At 33.3% G+C, this 18,052-nt stretch overlaps 1 protein-coding gene across 1 annotated transcript in view; it reads left to right on the forward strand.

Moving 5' to 3' along the window:
- The first annotated feature begins 1,750 nt into the window (after nt 1-1,750).
- Nucleotides 1,751-18,052, forward strand: part of LOC126965355 (uncharacterized) — a 33,273-nt gene continuing 16,971 nt past the window's right edge. The window contains exons 1-2 of the mRNA XM_050808891.1: nt 1,751-1,864; nt 15,291-15,524. Coding sequence (XP_050664848.1) covers nt 1,825-1,864; nt 15,291-15,524 — 274 coding nt within the window. The 5' untranslated portion in view covers nt 1,751-1,824. The remainder of the gene's footprint in view (nt 1,865-15,290; nt 15,525-18,052) is intronic.

Consider the following 18,052-nt stretch of genomic DNA (forward strand, 5'->3'; position numbering starts at 1 on the left):
TTGTGTATTAATCCTAGAAGTTAGGGTTATCACTATAAAAACATAACAAATTGTTTAGATAATACAAAGAAATTGAAAACTAGGTTTAAATACAAAAACTTTATAATTTTAATAAGTCCTCAACTTGAATACGCTGTACAGTAAATATACCGATATGATTGAGACTATACAGCGTAAATTTCTAAAATCGATTAATTTAAGATGTTACCGATCTAAATTATCATACCCCGATCTGCTACAAAAATATAATTTACAGACCCTAAAGTCCAGAAGGAAACTTCTCGGGGCTAAAACATTATATGGATTATGTAACAACAAATATGACTGCAGTGATTTAGTACACAATCTAAACTTACTGGTCCCAAGAGTTGTATGTCAGCGCAGTGTACGAAAGCGTCCCCTATTTGCAGTTTGCCCAATTCGGACCAACTCCGACAAACGCGCGCCTTTGCAGCGCCTAGTTAGCACATACAATGAAATCTTTTCAGATATTGACATATTAGGTATATCGGAATTACAATTCAAATCAGCAATTGAAACAGCATCAATTTAATTAATGTTATTGAGTTAAATTTAAACTTAAATCTCATTGTTATTAAATTAAGTATTCTCATTGGAGACAACATCTGTTTGTAATAATCTCTTGATAACTGCGTTATTAGAGTCTTCTTTTCTTTCTTGTTATCTAACACTTATATAGTAACCCGTGGACATTGTCGTTGGTTATGCACTTAGTACTACTTATGTTATTTCTTCCTCTAATGTAATCATCTAGTGTGTAATTGTTTTGTGTCCCAAATAAAATAAAACAATATGACAATATCTATAACAATTCGTGGTATTTGTGCGAGTGTGTGCATTACTTTTAATTTATACCTTCCTTACGTATTTCATTTACTGTCTTGGAGGAAGTAACGTTGACGGTTATCAAAAAGTTTAGTTCCTATTTTAGTTGCATAGAATGCGACAGAATACAGAAAGTTCATAACAGTTTGTGTGACTCAGCGGGACATGGATAAAGACGATCTTGTATGAACTGACAGCACTCGTGATTGTGAGAATAGTTCAGATAACTCTGTACTGTCGATCATATCATGAACGAAAAAAAATAATAATTGTGAACGAAAGAGAAATCTAAAGTATTCGACGTGATTGGGTCCCAAATTGAAGTTAAAGAGTTTTCAATACATTATTTTGTTAACATATACCAGTAGGAGGCTCCTTTGCACAGGAAGCCGGCCAGATTATGGGTACCACAACAGCGCCTATTTCTGCGTTGAAGCAAGTTATGTGTAAACATTACTGTGTTTCGGTCAGAAAGGTCCCGTAGCTAGTGAAATTACTGGTCAAATGAGACTTAACATCTTATGTCTCAAGCGCAATTGTAGTGCCGCTCAGATTCTTCGAGGTTTTTCAATAATCCTGGGCGACACTGCATTGTAATGGGCAGGGCGTATCAATTACCATCAGCTGTTCATCCTGCTCGTCTCGTCCCTTATTTTCTTAAAAAAAAGTTAATTGTTTACAACAATTACTGTGAATGTCTTCTCTTGCTCAGCTAAACCTACACTAGGTAGATAATTTTTATAGTTGTAGATGTAATTTAACAAATAATGACTTCTTGTATTGCTTGTATTACATTGTAAATAGTTTGCATAGTAAATAACGGAGTTTCTAACGTCTACTCGCGAGACATGCGCAGTACCTACACAGTTGGTTTTGCTTACGAAAAGTTTCAGTCATCGCGTAATACGAGCATCGGGGAGTCGTTGCAAAATTTCGGAAAAACCATTTTCGACGAGAGATAAACAAGAACGTTGCAGTATGAATCACGCTGGAGTTGCCATATTAATACTATGCTCAAGTAAGTATTGCGTAGTTTGATTGTTTATTTACTACTTTGAAACAATTTCAACATTAATAAATGAGGATTAAACTTTGAACGAATGAATGTAGCCTTTATTGCAAGCACACTCACAAAGGTACATTTTAACTTAAAATACTAAATAATTATAATTATATTTCACCTAATATAAATTCTCATCATTATTATCATCATCATCACAAGCCGAAGTCCTCGAATTTCTACCACGTACCGCAAGACGCAGTGTTGGTAGGACCCCCACAAGATGGACCAACGATCTGGTCAAGATCGCCGGAATACGTTGGATGAGGGCAGCGCAGGACCGATCGTCTTGGGGAGGGATCTTTGGGGGAGACCGTTTTCCAGCAGTGGATGTCTTCCGGCTGATGATGATACATACTATATCTTATGTTAATCATTGCTCAATCATCTTGATGTTAAGTGATCACTTGCAACACTAGGGGAATCACAGAAGTCAAAGATGTTGTATCATCCTGAAATCACACAAGCCTAAAATAAAACATTAAAAAACTAATTACCTGTCAGGGAAGAGCATTCCATCAGGTTTGAGCCACTTGTCTCTAGCAAACAGCACTGTGTCCAACATGCTCTCGTAGAACAGACAGTATTCAGAAATTATAAATATCTACTTTATCAACAGGCAGCTCCACATCTTTTACCTAAAGGATAAACAAATCTATTCTTATATTTTCTAGTCAAAATACTCTAATACAATTCAACTTGTTGCACAAAATGATATATAACTATAGAATACATTGAGTATATTTTAATAACTTTTTGCATTGCAAGATAACTACTGACAAATTTTATGCAGTTCAGATGGCCTACCATAAACTTTTAATAAGCGATGCGAATCCGATGCAGTTCGGTTTAGGTACCTAAACTGAATCACTAAAATTCGTACCATGAAGTGGCTTTTACTGAATGGCGTTTGGATCGCTTATGAAGAATGAACGAAAGAAAATTGCGTTTCGAAACCTAAAATGATATGATTTTAGCGGTTTTTTTGCGTAGAAAATACTAAAAATACATTTTAAAATTGCGCAATTGCGTCAAATTATAATTTCGTAAAAATAATTAGTTATGAACGCACTTCCATTGATGTTTGATTTGACAGGACCACAGACTACAGAGTACATTTTTTTTAATTCGTTCTTACGAACAGGCTATAGCCCGGTCCTTTACTGCCTCGTCTTTAGTATTTTCATTTTTGGTATTTATTTTCAGTATTTTGTTTTACAAAAAAATCCAATAAAGTATTCTCATCTCATCTTTAATCAATAACATTTTTCTTTTCTATGTTTTCATTATTTTTTAAAAGTTTATTAACACCACGATTCACTTTCCTCTAAGGAAGTAGCAATTTTTTTCGAATCGGTCACTTTGACAAATTAGATATCCAGTGTTGGTTGAAATAACACCTCATGGTTCGAATGAATGAACGAACTGTATCAGTTTGCGATTCAGTTGATATAATTTTTGACATTCAATTGACATCATTGCGATTTAATCAGTTGATTTGACGTCAACCTAAATTAGATAGCTCTAATCACGTCGTGGTACGAAATAGCAAAGCTTTTCAATATATAATATATAATAGCAAAGTTCATTTTAGGTTGTCAATTGAATCGCAATAAGAGTTCATGGTAGGCCCGCAGGTTGGTTTAGTCGCTATTACAATTTCTGACTGGTAATTCATTCTTAAAATAGCCATTGGTCTTAAGAAAGAGTTATGAAAAGACTATATTTTTACATGTGTATATTATATATTACTACTATTATTATATATTATTATATTACATATATTATTACTGGCTGACCCGGCAAACGTTGTTTTGCCATATAAAGTATAATTCACGCGATAGTTTTATAAATAATAGCCTATGTTATTCTGGTGTGTAAGCTATATTATTGTAAATTTTCATCAAAATCCATTCAGTAGTTTTTGCGTTAAAGAAGTTCAAACATACATCCAGACATACAAACTTTCACATTTACAATATTAATAGGATATCTAATTGATGATCAAGTCAAATGATACTATTGTAAGCACACATTTATTGGTGATATCTACTTACTACTAATATAAAAACCACCTCCGGTGATGTTATTAATGATTTTGAATTAATTTCATTATTTATTTAATTAATAATAAAATATTACGCGGTCCTTCCGGGTCGGGGGTCGATGACCCGCATCGCTCGGTTCGTTCTCAGCCATGCCCGTGTCTATGCGTACCTATCGAATCTTATAGAGTATTACGTTCGAGCGATTTTTGCCTAAAGTTTTGGGAAATGATCGCCTTAATTCATTTTTAAACATTGTGAAATTTCAGATTAAGGCGAAGTTTTCCCAACACTTTAGGTAAAAATTGCGCGAACGTTAGATTCGATAGGTACGCATGGACACGGGCGTCGGGCATGGCTGAGAACGAACCGAGCGATGCGGGTCAACGACCGCCGACCCAGAAGGACCACGTCATATTTTTTTAAACTTACAGTTGTGCTAGAGTACGGAATAATATTTTTTATGCATTATTGAAGAAAATCTTTTTTATCGACGTATTAGAGAAATGTTATATTACGCGCAAAATTATGATTTCAACATTATGGATATCGTATCCGAGATTCTCGAAGGTGCAGAGAACTAATATGGGATCATTTTTGAAATCCAAGATGGCCGCCGCGCAAAATTATGATTTCAACAATATGGGTATCGTATCCAAGGTTCTCGAGGGTGCAGACAACGAATTTGGAATCATTTTTGAAATCCAAGATGGCAAGATACTAAGATTACATTTCTATCGGCAGTCTCTACAACAGCCAATTTTTTATTTGTTTTTTTCATACACTTATTGTATATACTATATCTGGACTTATTTTACTCTTTACTTATTTACAGAACTACTGTCGTTAACTAAGAATGTCTCAATTTTCTATTGTTCGCGTGCAAAATGATTACGTGTCCAATTTTCGCGTCAAGTTAAAGTTTGACAAGGGTCATTCTCTTTTTATTTCGTATGTTATAGCCGGGAATTGGAAAGTTTTGTGCGTATAATGTCTGATAAATTCTTTCGTAAGGGGAATCAATTTACTCAACTTACGCACAAATTGGTATAGTTGCTTTTGTTGTTTTCAAAAAGTTATATGCGTCTTCACAGTTAAGTTTCTCATCTTAAGAAAATATTTAAGAGCATATTATTTATATATATTATTATATTATTATTATATATTATTTATATATATTATTATATTATTATTATATATTATTTATATATATTATTATTACTATATTATAAATTAGGTATTCATTAATTCATCTAATAAAGAAATATTTTAACACCTACCAATTATTTTAAAGCATTTGGAAGCTATATCTAATATATGAAATTCTCGTGTCATGGTGTTAAACATTGAACTCCTCCGAAACGGCTTGACCGATTCTCATAAAATTTTGAGTGCATATTGGGTAGGTCTGAGAATCGGACAACATCTATTTTTCACCCCCCTAAGTGTTAAGGGTGGTCCACACGAATTTTTTTTTAAATTTTTTTGATTTTTTTTAAAATTTGTTTGATTATGAGTTAGCATGCATACAACTTCAAATTTTCACCCATCTACGATCAACAGTTACTTTTGTATCGCGATTTTAATATCGGCAATACAACGTTTGCTGGGTCAGCTTGTATAATAATAATTTCCTAACTCACTTCGATGTACTTCGATTATAACTTAATTTATTATTTAAAAATAACACTATTCAATTAAAAAAAATGTATATGTTTTTGGATAGTAATACATTATAAAAGGAAACTATATAATTCTTAATACAATAATAGTGAGACTCTTATTGAATCTATTAAAATATGAATAATGTATGCAGTAAATTACTCAAATAGCGACAAATCAATTTTTGTTGAATGCATGATAAATAAGAATGAATTGAATTATTCATGAATTACTCTTACTACGCGTAAATCTGATTTACTCTTCCATTATTCTAATGCAATTTGTAAGAAAGGTCCATAACAACAATATTTATAAAACCGGCCTAGAATAATATCATGCGCTGTTTTATTATTTTTATATGAACAAGCATCCCTTTCTCTGTCATATATGTTTTCAAAAACAATTGTTTTTGAGTTTGTTTTGACAAAGTTTTTCGATATATTTGTTTTTTTGTATAAAATTGCGAATTGCCAGCCCCAGAATAAAGTGAGCGGTTCCAAGACAAAATGCACGGTCACATATTTAAAATAAAATTACTTTCAGGCCAAGAATTAACCTCGGTAGAATCGCTAATATTAACAGAATTGTAATGTCGTATAACAATATATTTAAAATTGCAATTTGGAACTCTGTATCCATTTTTGAGCGCAAAAATAAAAATAATTTAATTAAATAATATAATTTGCCATTGTTTTTTATAACAGTTATTGTATTTTCTTAATTTCTATAGTTTTATAAGTTTCTATATATTTTTATGTAAGTACTTTATAAAGTAATTTAGTAAGTAAACAAGGAATTTGTCTTATTTTAATAATGTTATTAAGTACTAGTAATTTAATTTATGGCATGTGTAGAATATTATTATGTAATACCAATTTTTACTCTTATTTCCATGCACAGTTTTCGCAATACAAATTTTGTGATTTTAAATAGCATCAATGTTTGATTCCATTTTGACTATTATTTTTTTCCCGTGCTTTTATATTAGCGCCAATATTTGAAAAGTTACACATATCTGTATTTAATTCTGGATTTTTCATAATTTTGCTGAGAGAACAAATTCTTAGTCAAGTGTTGACTAGCTTCTGTCAATATTTTCTGACCTAGGATCATTTGTGGCCTAGATAAATATCCTATTTTTATATTATTACATACACTTTATATACTCACTGTAAACTATCATGTCTCTAGTTCGCTGGTCTTCTTCTATAAATGTAGATACAACACAAGTGTAGTTACCACTTAGATCTGTTGTGGGTTTCAGTATTTTGATCGCTCGATACGCTTGTAATGGCTCCGCTGAAATATTATATTCACTGTAATATGTATTATGGTGTGTACAGACTGGTTGAACGTGACATGAAATGTAACAACATATTTAATACGTCGAAATGCTATGCCATGACTTTCAGTCGAAAGTGGTGCCCAATATAGTTTGATTATAAAATAGGTGGTGATTCGATATCTCGATTATTTATTTTATTATATTATATTTTATTATCTATATTGTCAAGTGTATAGCATTGTCCAAATTTTAATCTAAGTCATAAGAAGACTCCTAATAGACAGTCTGTCAAATTAGGTTAATTATTCGCCTAAAAATTGTTACTTTCGAAATATAAGTTTTTACTTAGTTCATTAAGCTTGGCTATTCACCCGGTATATTAACTTCAAACATTAGGTCAAATTTGTGGCGGTGAATTGTAAAAAGTATAATGTGTAATATATCATTTATTGATATACATGAATAAACAACTTGTTTGAGTTTAGTTGGTATCTCTGTATACTTTTTTAGTTCGAGTAATAAACTGATATTTATATTACTTTTATCATTGGATATTTCCACAATACTTAACGCTATTTGATCGTCACAGATGTTGGCAATACTGTACTAGTATTTTCAATGACATAATTCATTTATAAACAATACCTAAGTAAACTATTAGAGTGAATATAGTGTTGCTTTTAATACTTTGTATGTATGTCGCTAGGTAATGTGTTGACTATCATATTGATCATCGGGTAATGCATTTGATTTCGAAATGGCAATTTTTTAAAACTTTCCACTGCTGGCTGTTTATATTTAATTAAAATAGTATTAAAATAATATAAAGGGACGAGACGAAGAGAGCTGATACGCCCTGCCCATTACAATGCAGTGCCGCTCAGGATTCTTGTTAAGCCCAAAACTTCTGAGTCACCTTGAGATGTTAAGTCTCATTTGACCAGTAATTTCACTAGCTACGGCGTGCTTCAGACCGAAACACAATAATGTTTACACATTACTGCTTCACGGCAGAAAAAGGTGCCGTTGTGGTTCCCATAAGCTAGCCGGCATCATGTGCAAAGGTGCCTCCCACTGTTTGATCTAACTGTATGTAAATCTAACAATTAATGCTCAGAATTTGGTTAAATTTGGCATCGCTGTAGAAGTGTAGAGGGTTAGGTCATACGTCGTTAACTTTAACAATTTAAAGATTGGATAAGCCACCATTATATGACGTCCTGATAATAATTTTCAGTATTGTAGAGATTCGCCGACTAAAGCGATTAAGTGCAATCTTTCTAATCTATACTAATATTATAAAGAGGAAAGATTTGAATGTTTGTTTGTATTGAATAGGCTCCGCAACTACTGAACCGATTTGAATAATTCTTTCACTGTTGGGAAGCTACATTGTCCCCGAGTGTTATAGGGTACATTACATTTTCAAAAAAATTTGGGATCCCTACTTATAGTCCAATAATGTAACCCAAGATGTAAAAATATGTACGCGAACGACGTGTCGGGATATCAGCTAGTATTATGTACGTATATAGATCCCTCAAGATATATATTGTGATAACAAGGACTGTTTAGACATAGCACATTTTAATATTAATTTTTATTAATATTGGGACATTAAAATTAGGATGTTTGAATATGTCTGAAATAATAATGTGGAACTACCTTAAAGGCCTACAACCCTCTTCACCCCTGGTGTTGCGGTTGGCCATGAGTGGCCCATAAAACCCTTTATTCATGGTGAAAAATGTTTCTGTATTCATGTACAATATATAATGACATAATTTTACACAAAGTTTTTTATTTTGCCCCAAAATAGGCTAAGCCTGTACTATGGGTTTATAAGACAACGATATTTTTAATACACTATACTTACTAAATAACATACATAAATACATATAAACATCCATGACTCGGAAAACAAACATCCATATTCATCATATTATAAATGATTGCACCTACCGAGATTCGAACCCGGGACCTCTAGCTTAGATTCGGTTACAGGGCACAACAGAACAGGCTTACCTTTTCTATAATCAATGTTACCACCATGGTATTGGTAAATAAATTTTTGTAGACTCTGCCTCTTGTAACTACTTATGATAAAGTGGAAAATCTTCTGATCAGACTGACATGACAAGCACACGCATTCTTAAAATGGAAACCATTTAAAGGTCCAAACTCAAACCATGCACATACACACAGTTTCAGATTTGTTTTAATTGTAAATTTTGGTATTTAATCATTTTTGTTCATTTCTATATTCTTAATGAAGTATTATGTATCCGCTTTGAAAGTGCGAGATATTCCCAATACAAGAAGAAGAAGACTTACTGGGAAATCTCAACCACTAAAACGTATATGCAATATTTGAAATAAACGAAATTTATTGAAGTATATGATAAATACAAAAATAACAGAGTGAAGTTGGTTCCTAAAATTTTCTGACGTTTACGACATTCGTTATTATTGTTTTGGTTTCTTCGTCCATTATTAGGACAGGCAAAGGGTTCAAGCCCATACAGCCGTATTCGTTCTTTAATAGTTAATTGTCAAAGCCATCTTTGCAAGATTTTTACAATATTGTTACTACAAACGTAAAGTAGCAGGAGGAATAAATAATTTTAAGGATTTTTGCTTTGTTACGCCAAAGAAGTATAACTTCATGCGTGCATACATAAGTACACATACACACTTTTTTATCTCTCTCTAATATATAAAATTCTCGTGTCATGGTGTTAAACTTTGAACTCCTCCGAAACGGCTTGACCGATTCTCATATTGCATATTGGGTAGGTCTGAGAATCGGACAACATCTATTTTTCATCCCCCTAAATTTTAAGGGTGGTCCACACGAAATTTTTTTTTATTATTTTTTAAATTTAGTTTGATTATGAGTCAGCATTAAAAAATACATACAACTTCAAATTTTCACCCATCTACGATCAACAGGTACTTTTGTATCGCGATTTTAATATCGGAAATACAACGTTTGCTGGGTTCGCTAGTTTATATATATGCTTTTTATTTCTTCCTGAAACGAGTCCACCGTTTACTAGCTCATGTAATATTGTGACTTGCGAGTTATACAAAGCATTTCATCCTCCGGGATACATTTCCTTCCTTAATTATGTTCTAAATAACTTAGCTTCTGACATTAGTTACTGCCTTGTAATTGCTCTGCAGTAAATTGCAGGATGCTTGAACATAGCGGTCAAAGCTTCAGTTCCTTTTGACATGTTGTTAAATGTACGAGTTAATACAGTGTTTCTCAGATTAAAATAAACGGTGTACTTACATACATACATACCAGTATACATATACCAGTGGCTCTTTTGCACCGGATGACGGCTAGATTATGGGTACCACAACGTTTCCTATTTCTCTGCGAAACATTACTGTGTTTCGGTCTGAAGGGCGCCGTAGCTAGTGAAATTACTGGTCAAATGAGACTTAACATCTTATGTGTCAAGGTGACAAGCGCAGTTGTAGTGACGCTCAAAATTTTTGGATTTTTCAATAATCTTGAGCGGCTCTGCATTGTAATGGGCAGGGCGTATCAATTACCATCAGCTGAACGTCCTGCTCGTCTCGTGCCTTTTCACCATAAAAAAATACAAAATGCTTAAAGATTTCAGAAATCCATTTGCAATTGTGTGCCTTTGCCAATGCTTTGGTACGAAGTGCACTTGAATATGTTTCACCGGTTTGGAATCCCCTATATAATGTCCATATTGAAAGATTAGAGCGTATTCAACGTAAGGCGAAGGGTAAACAGAAAACATGCAAACAAGGTGTTTTTATACAAGTTTTGTGGTGAAAATATAGGATTTGGAGCTATGAACACTACTTTATCCTATTACACATACCCTTAAGTCTTACTTGTAGGTTGCTAATGCTTATTGTTGGTTAAAGTTAGCACTCCAGAGCTATTATGAACTACCAGTTTTCTTTGCAGTTAAACAAGTTTTTTCTCGGCATCATGCATTTGTTTAGTATACTACTATCATAAAAGTTGTTCTTATAGATTTTACTTTTTTATGTTGGTACATTTATTCAGATTAGTAATCAATAATGAGGATTGTAAGCAATTAAGCAGTTTGCGCCTGTTAAAATGTTACATTTTCGACCCAAGAATTTTGAAAATATTGTCTTTGTTACATAGGAGCCGTGAGCTCATATCGCTCAAGGTCGCCGGCTTTTAGTGTCGCCTTAAAGATAAAACCTGCCCCTATCGTGCAGACTATAAAACAAGACGAAAAAGCGGCCAAGTGCGAGGCGGACTCGCCCATGAAGGGTTCCGTAGCAGAAAGTAACGTAATATAAAAGTTCTTGTAGTTCGTTGTAACTTTGATCGACGTTTTAATAATAGTGTATTTTTTTTAATTAATTTATTGATAATACGATTTATGACGTATTAAAAAAAACAATTATCGGTGGAAGTTTGCTTGGTAATGTACATCATATAATTTTTTTTGTTTTATCATTCTCTTATTTTAGAAGTTACAGGAGGAAACGCATATTTTAACACTTTGGAAATGTCTCTCGCGCAAACTATTCAGTTTAGAAAAAAATGATATTAGAAACCTCAATATCATTTTTGAAGACCTATCCATACCGCACCACGTGTGGGTTTGATGAAAAATTTTTTTTTCTTTTTTTGTTCAGTTTAACAATGTAGTTCTTATAGTTTCGGAAAAAAGTGGCTGTGCCACACGGAAGGACAGACAGACATGACGAATCTATAAGGATCCGTTTTTTGCCATTTGGCTACGGGACCCTAAAAATAAATGATGTGTCAACTTTAGATAAAATTATACATGGTAGTACATATCCCCAGAATGTCTTAAAAATGTAAACCTTACACTTTCTAGAAATATACCAAGATTCCCTATCAAAAATATTTTCTGCCCTACAATCAGCAGATTAGTTCTGATTCATAAAAACGCCCCCTTAAACAGAATAATTAGTTCTTATAATCATATCACTGCAAAAAATGGTAATATAGATATTTTTCATAATATGGTTAATATGAATTAAATTAAAACCGACTGCATTGAAAAATAGATCTTAATTATGTAAGTCGATAGGAGTTAACTATTGTACCGCTGTATATTTAAAAAATACTATTTTTATAATAGAAATGTAATTAAGTAATTTTTCATCAGCATTTTCGTTTAACTCTTCATCTTTAATTAATTTGTTTGATTATTCAACCTCGTTTTGCTTATTGCACTGTTGTAAATGTTGTTTACACCTGTAAAAACATCTCTTATTGTAATATCCCTTATGTACTTGCAAAAATTTTAATTGTATAATTCAAATTCGATTTCAAAATATATTTATTTTTTCTTACAATAAAAACTTAGTATACACAGTTTATTAAAATCTATATTAAAACATTGTTTCAATTGTGAGAGACCGGCGCTTGAAATAGGTAACGAATACCTGTGCTACAAGTCACCGGGCCCCCAAAGCACATGGTTAAAATAATAGAGATACTATACAAAAAATTAATATATCACAATGAAACTTAATTAAATAAGTCCTTGTACTACTAAGCTGTGGAATGAGCTTCCTTGTGCGGTATTTCCGGGACGATACGACATGGGTACCTTCAAAAAAAGCGCGTACACCTTCCTTATAGGCCGGCAACGCTCTTGTGATTCCTCTGGTATTGCAAAAGAATGTGGGCGGCGGTGATCACTTAACGCCAGGTGACCCGTACGCTCGTTTGTCCTCCTATACAACAAAAAAAAAATAAACAAAACTTAATTAGATAAAGAAAGTAATTGGTGTTAGTGTGGATGATGGTTATGTGAACGTGTGTGTGAGTGTAATTACTTGGTGTATGTGTTGTACAAAATTTTTACCTTATAATATTAAGTTTTCAGTTTCAGTGTAGTGTTTCAGCCATTCAAATATAAATTGTTTTTATTTATTGATAGCTAGTAATGTAATTTTAGCTTTTTATTTATCTTATAAATAAATAAATTTGTATTGTGAGATAAAGTAGTTTTTATAATATGTACTACAATTGCGCTCGTCACCTTGAGACATAAGATGTTAAGTCTCATTTGCTCAGTAATTTAACTAGCTACGGCGCCCTTCAGACCGAAACACAGTAATGCTTACACATTACTGCTTCACGGCAGAAATAGGCGCCGTTGTGGTACCCATAATCTAGTCGGTATCCTTTGCAAAGGAGATTAAAAAAAAATTATTACTTAAAATTATTAAAATTAAAGAAAAAATTAAAAATTATTACTGGTAAAATTATTACTTAATTCAATACAAAATAGCCATTTCTATATAATTCTTGTCTCATTTTTATCATTGAATAATTCACATAATATTAATGAATTACTGTACCATAATTAAATATCGGGCAACAGGAGTACTGCACCCAAGCCAACACCGTTTCGAAATTTGTTTCATATTGTAATTCAAAGCAGTTATTATGGAGTTATAATTACTTGGCATGTTATATAACTAAATGAACCTTTTGTCGTACTTGCTATTCGATTGTTTAAGATTATATTCATATTTACACCATAATATATTAGAAATTTGTATTACATAAAGTCAGAATCTTAAGAAGAAGGGGCGAAAATTTCGTCTTTTTTATAGCCATACAACAAATCTGACAGGAATTCAAATTCCATTCAAATGAATATTTAGTAATCACTTAATAATAATCAAAAAGTAGCTGTGAACAGTGAACAGCGGTGGATTTACAGTTGGGGCAAGTGCCCAAGGCGGCAAATTTTTTAGGGCGGCAAAATTTTTAGGGCGGCAAAATTTTGAAAGTAAAATAATTTTTTTTAGTCTTATCAATGTTGCTCAATATAATTAATTAAATCTCTTAATAATTTTTAGTTTAATTGATAATTCAAGAAATTCAATTTATCCATTATTTGTAAATTATAATTTTGGCACGTTTAGTAAAAATCAAAAATAAAAACGATTTAATCAATTTATTCCCTTGGAGATTTAAAATAATAATGGATTTTTTTATTTTCTGGAATTACAAAAAAAATATTAGTATTTGCTGTGATAAAGTTTCTGCAACAAATTAGGTATTTTAGTTTTGAAAAATAAAATATATAAACTATAAGTTTAAGTAAAATTATTGGGGCGGATTTTTTTCCGGTGCCCAGGGGCGGCATTAAGTTTGAATCCGGCCCTGACAGTGAACCTTACAGATTTAAATCTATCGAGGACAATGTAGTAGTAACGAGAGATAATCTTAGGTATAATGTTGAATAAGATAACAATTTCTTTTAAGAAATGTTTATGACACTTAAAGTGTAAGAAAAAGATAACTATTCATCATAAAGATTAAAAATTATTACGAGGGATGGTTAACCGAGTGTAGTGAAATTTTCCGAAGAGCTGATTCCTGCCGCTGAAATTCACTTCGCACGACACGCCACAAATTAGGAAATCATCCCTACCATCCGGATGTGTGGCGGTCCTCCACAGAGCTTTCTTCCACGTACTACAAAGCTGTGGAATGAGCTTCCTTGTGGGTTGTTTCCGGGATGATACGATTTGGGTACCTTCAAAAAAACAGCGCGTATACCTTCCTTAACGCCCGCAACGCTTATGTGATTTATCTGGTGTTGCAAGTGAATGTGGACGGCGGTGATCACTTAACACCAGGTAAACCGTACGCTCGGTTGTCCTCTTCTTCCATAATAAAGTGACCTAGGTGCTTAACTTACAAGATTGATGCGGGCGCGTGCTGTTAGAATGAATAAGGCTATTAAAGTATTCACCGAAGTACTAAAATGATATTTTATTTCAATTCATAGCTCTAAAGATGCTCCACAAGTGGTCCGAATAGTAAAACGTTTGATTAGTTGGAGGCTCCTTTGCACAGGATGCCGGCTAGATTATGGGTACCACAACGGGCCTATTTCTGCCGTGAAGCAGTAATGTGTCAGCATTACTGTGTTTCGGTCTGAAGGGCGCCGTAGCTAGTGAAATTACTGGGCAAATGAGACTTAACTTATGTCTCAGGTTGGTCAGAGGAGTTGCAGGGCCGCTCAGAATTTTTGGGTCTTTCAAGAATTCTGAGCGGCACTGCATTGTAATGGGCAGGTCATATTAATTACTATCAGCAGAAAGTCGTGCTCGTCTCGTCCCTTATTTTAATAAAAAAATAGAGGAATTCTGATGTAGTCAGGTTTGAAGAGTGTGCTTGTGAAATTACAGGAGACAGTCTATCAGTAGCCTTATGATGACTAATCGAATTTCGACTGTATTCAAGTTATCACTGTTTTGGCAGGTGATCCCGTTTAACATTATGTAGGGCATCCAAATGGTCGGTCATTAATTTTCGTAATAAATTCAAATATATTTAATTAACATGGATGTTATGTTTCAGGATGTTTTGCTGTAACGATAGACCACCTTGAGGTACCGTCGGTGGTGGAACTTGGCACAGACTCGATAGTACTTGACTGCCAGTACAGGACCACGTCACCAATGCCAGCTGGGCTCGTGATGAAGTGGTTCTTTAACGGATCCTCGGGTCTGGTATATCAATGGATCCCGCCACTCCCTCCACAAGTCATTGGAATTCTGAAAGGAAAAGTGGATATAGGTTTTAGGATTTCAGGTACGTTTTTATTTTCTTGCAAAAAATGGGGGGTCCGTTGATAATCTTTATCATAAGCGCTTCATCGGCGTTTTCTTTTTTATAAATATAATTATTCAAAATAGGATGTGACATCACTTATTGAAAGTCAAAAAGTAACACCAATTCCAAAACGAATGCCTCAGGCCTGTGAAGAATGGGCGCAACAAACTCAGCGGGCTTTTTTGTTCATCAAAAAAATATATTTACAAAATAATATTGTACAATTAAACTTATTGTTTAATAGCCTGAGGGCGGTCGCTGTGTTATCATTAAGAAAGTCATTTATGCTTACTTTTACCACACAAACGTTCTTTAACGATTCTTTTGAATAACGTAATACTTTTGTTTTGAACCTTTTTTGGTATCTTGTTGTAAAAGCATCGCCCCACAATAGAGTAAGTCGAGTTAGTAGCTCGACTTAGCCATGTAGCAGGCATTATAAGTTTATGTCTGTTCCTCGTGTAAACATAATGGTTATGATAGTTTGTAGCAAATCTAATCTTAATTTCTAGTGATAATAATATATAAAGGGGTTGATAAAGAGACTATTCTAAATAGCCGATTCCATAATTGCTATGCTATCAATACACAAAGTGAATATAGATCTAAATGCAATTTATAAAACTCTTCCGCTTAGCCGAATGTCAGTGTAATGAGCTATTGAAAGGTTCAATGAAAACTGTGTTTGTGACAGAAAAAGGTCTAGACGTCCACGAAGTACGAGTATTCGAACTAGAAAGCAATCAAAACAGTGAAGGAAAATTTTCAAAGAAATCCTATCCGAAAGCATTGAATAGCTATCACCTAAGTCATCTAAAATAAATAACTTAAAATACACAACAATATTAAAGGAAAATTTATTAATGAAATGAAATGAAATTATTTTTTTTGTTTTGGAATGTCCAGATCTTATATATTACAATGTGTTCTCTATCCAGCTTAAATAAAAAGCATGCAAAAACTTAACACTTACTTTAATATTCATTCATTTTCAATTATATTTTTCATTTCCCAAGGCAGAATCTAATTCCTAACTTAGAGCTTAAAAGTGACGCACTGAACACGCAATATAAAAATTTATAGGGTGGGAAAAAAAAATCACACACATATACCACAAAAAAAAATATTAAGAGCGCACGCGCAAGGCACTACAACTGCGCTTGTCACCTTGAGACATAAGAGTTTAAGTCTCATTTGCCCAGTAATTTCACTAGCTACGGCGCCCTTCAGACCGAAACACAGTAATGCTTACACATTACTGCTTCACGTGACGTATTAAGAAAATGCAAGAGTTCTCAAGGGAGGAGGTTGTTAAGCTACTAAGTAACGCCATGTTTCTACCAGTGTGAAGGCTCCTTTGCACAAGAAGCCGGCTAGATTATGGGTACCACAACGGCGCCTATTTCTGCTATGAAGCAGTAATGTGTAAGCATTACTGTGTTTCGGTCTGAAGGGCGCTGTAGATAGTGAAATTACTGGGCAAATGTGGCTTAACATCTTATGTCTCAAGGTGACGAGCGCAACTGTAGTGCCGCTCAGAATTATTGGGTTTTCAAGAATCCTGAGCGGCACTGCATTGTAAAGGGCAGGGCGTATCAATTACCAGCAGCTGAACGTCCTGCTCGTCTCGTCCCTTATTATCATAAAAAAAATGTTAAATAGCAAAAATGTTCTTTTTAGTATGACTCACCACCAGGTCATAAAGCTTGATCCACACAAATTGGAGGAAACGACTTTCCCTGATTTTACAAGAGCTGAAGACTGTTCGTCAACTAATCTAGATCTTAATCTGCTTGATTATGTTACATGGTCAGTTCAAGAGAATATAGAATAGTATATACGATATGATGATTTAGAGTTCTATAATAAATTTATATGATTAGCCGTGAAATATTTTCCTGTTGAGAAAGTGCATGTTTCAATTGATAAATGACTGTACTGAGGCCATTAAATGAAAGTCAAAGTCAAAAATACTTAATTGACATAAAAGCAACAGATTGCTCGTCAACGTGAATCACCAAAAGTATACAAAATCTTAAACATATATAATACTAGCTGGCGCGACAGACGTTATTCTGTAGATCATACAAAAAATACTTTTTCATTGGAATTTGCCAACATCGAGAATTATTTAGTAAAAAATGCTCCCTGTTGTTAAAGTGAAATTGTTTCGCAGTGGAACTTGAAAATGTCCAAACAAAAAATATTGAAAATAATTATGGGTCCTGAATCGAAATAAAAACTATCCTATCTCTGAAGTTGGACTAAACTGCACTCCATGAAGTAATCCCCATCAAAATCCGTTAATTCGTTTAGGAGTCCATCGCGGACAAAAAATGTGACACGTAATTTATATGTATTAAGATTTTCAAAATAATGCACTACAGTAAAACAATACAGGGCTGAACCATAAAATCCATATAAAATAACAACTACAATATCATTCAATTCCACATTGTGATATCGTTTACGTAATCTTCAATACTGTAATAAGCCTTTATTTATTG

The sequence above is a fragment of the Leptidea sinapis genome, chromosome 7, assembly GCF_905404315.1.
Source record: "Leptidea sinapis chromosome 7, ilLepSina1.1, whole genome shotgun sequence".
NCBI classification, from domain to species: domain Eukaryota; kingdom Metazoa; phylum Arthropoda; class Insecta; order Lepidoptera; family Pieridae; genus Leptidea; species Leptidea sinapis.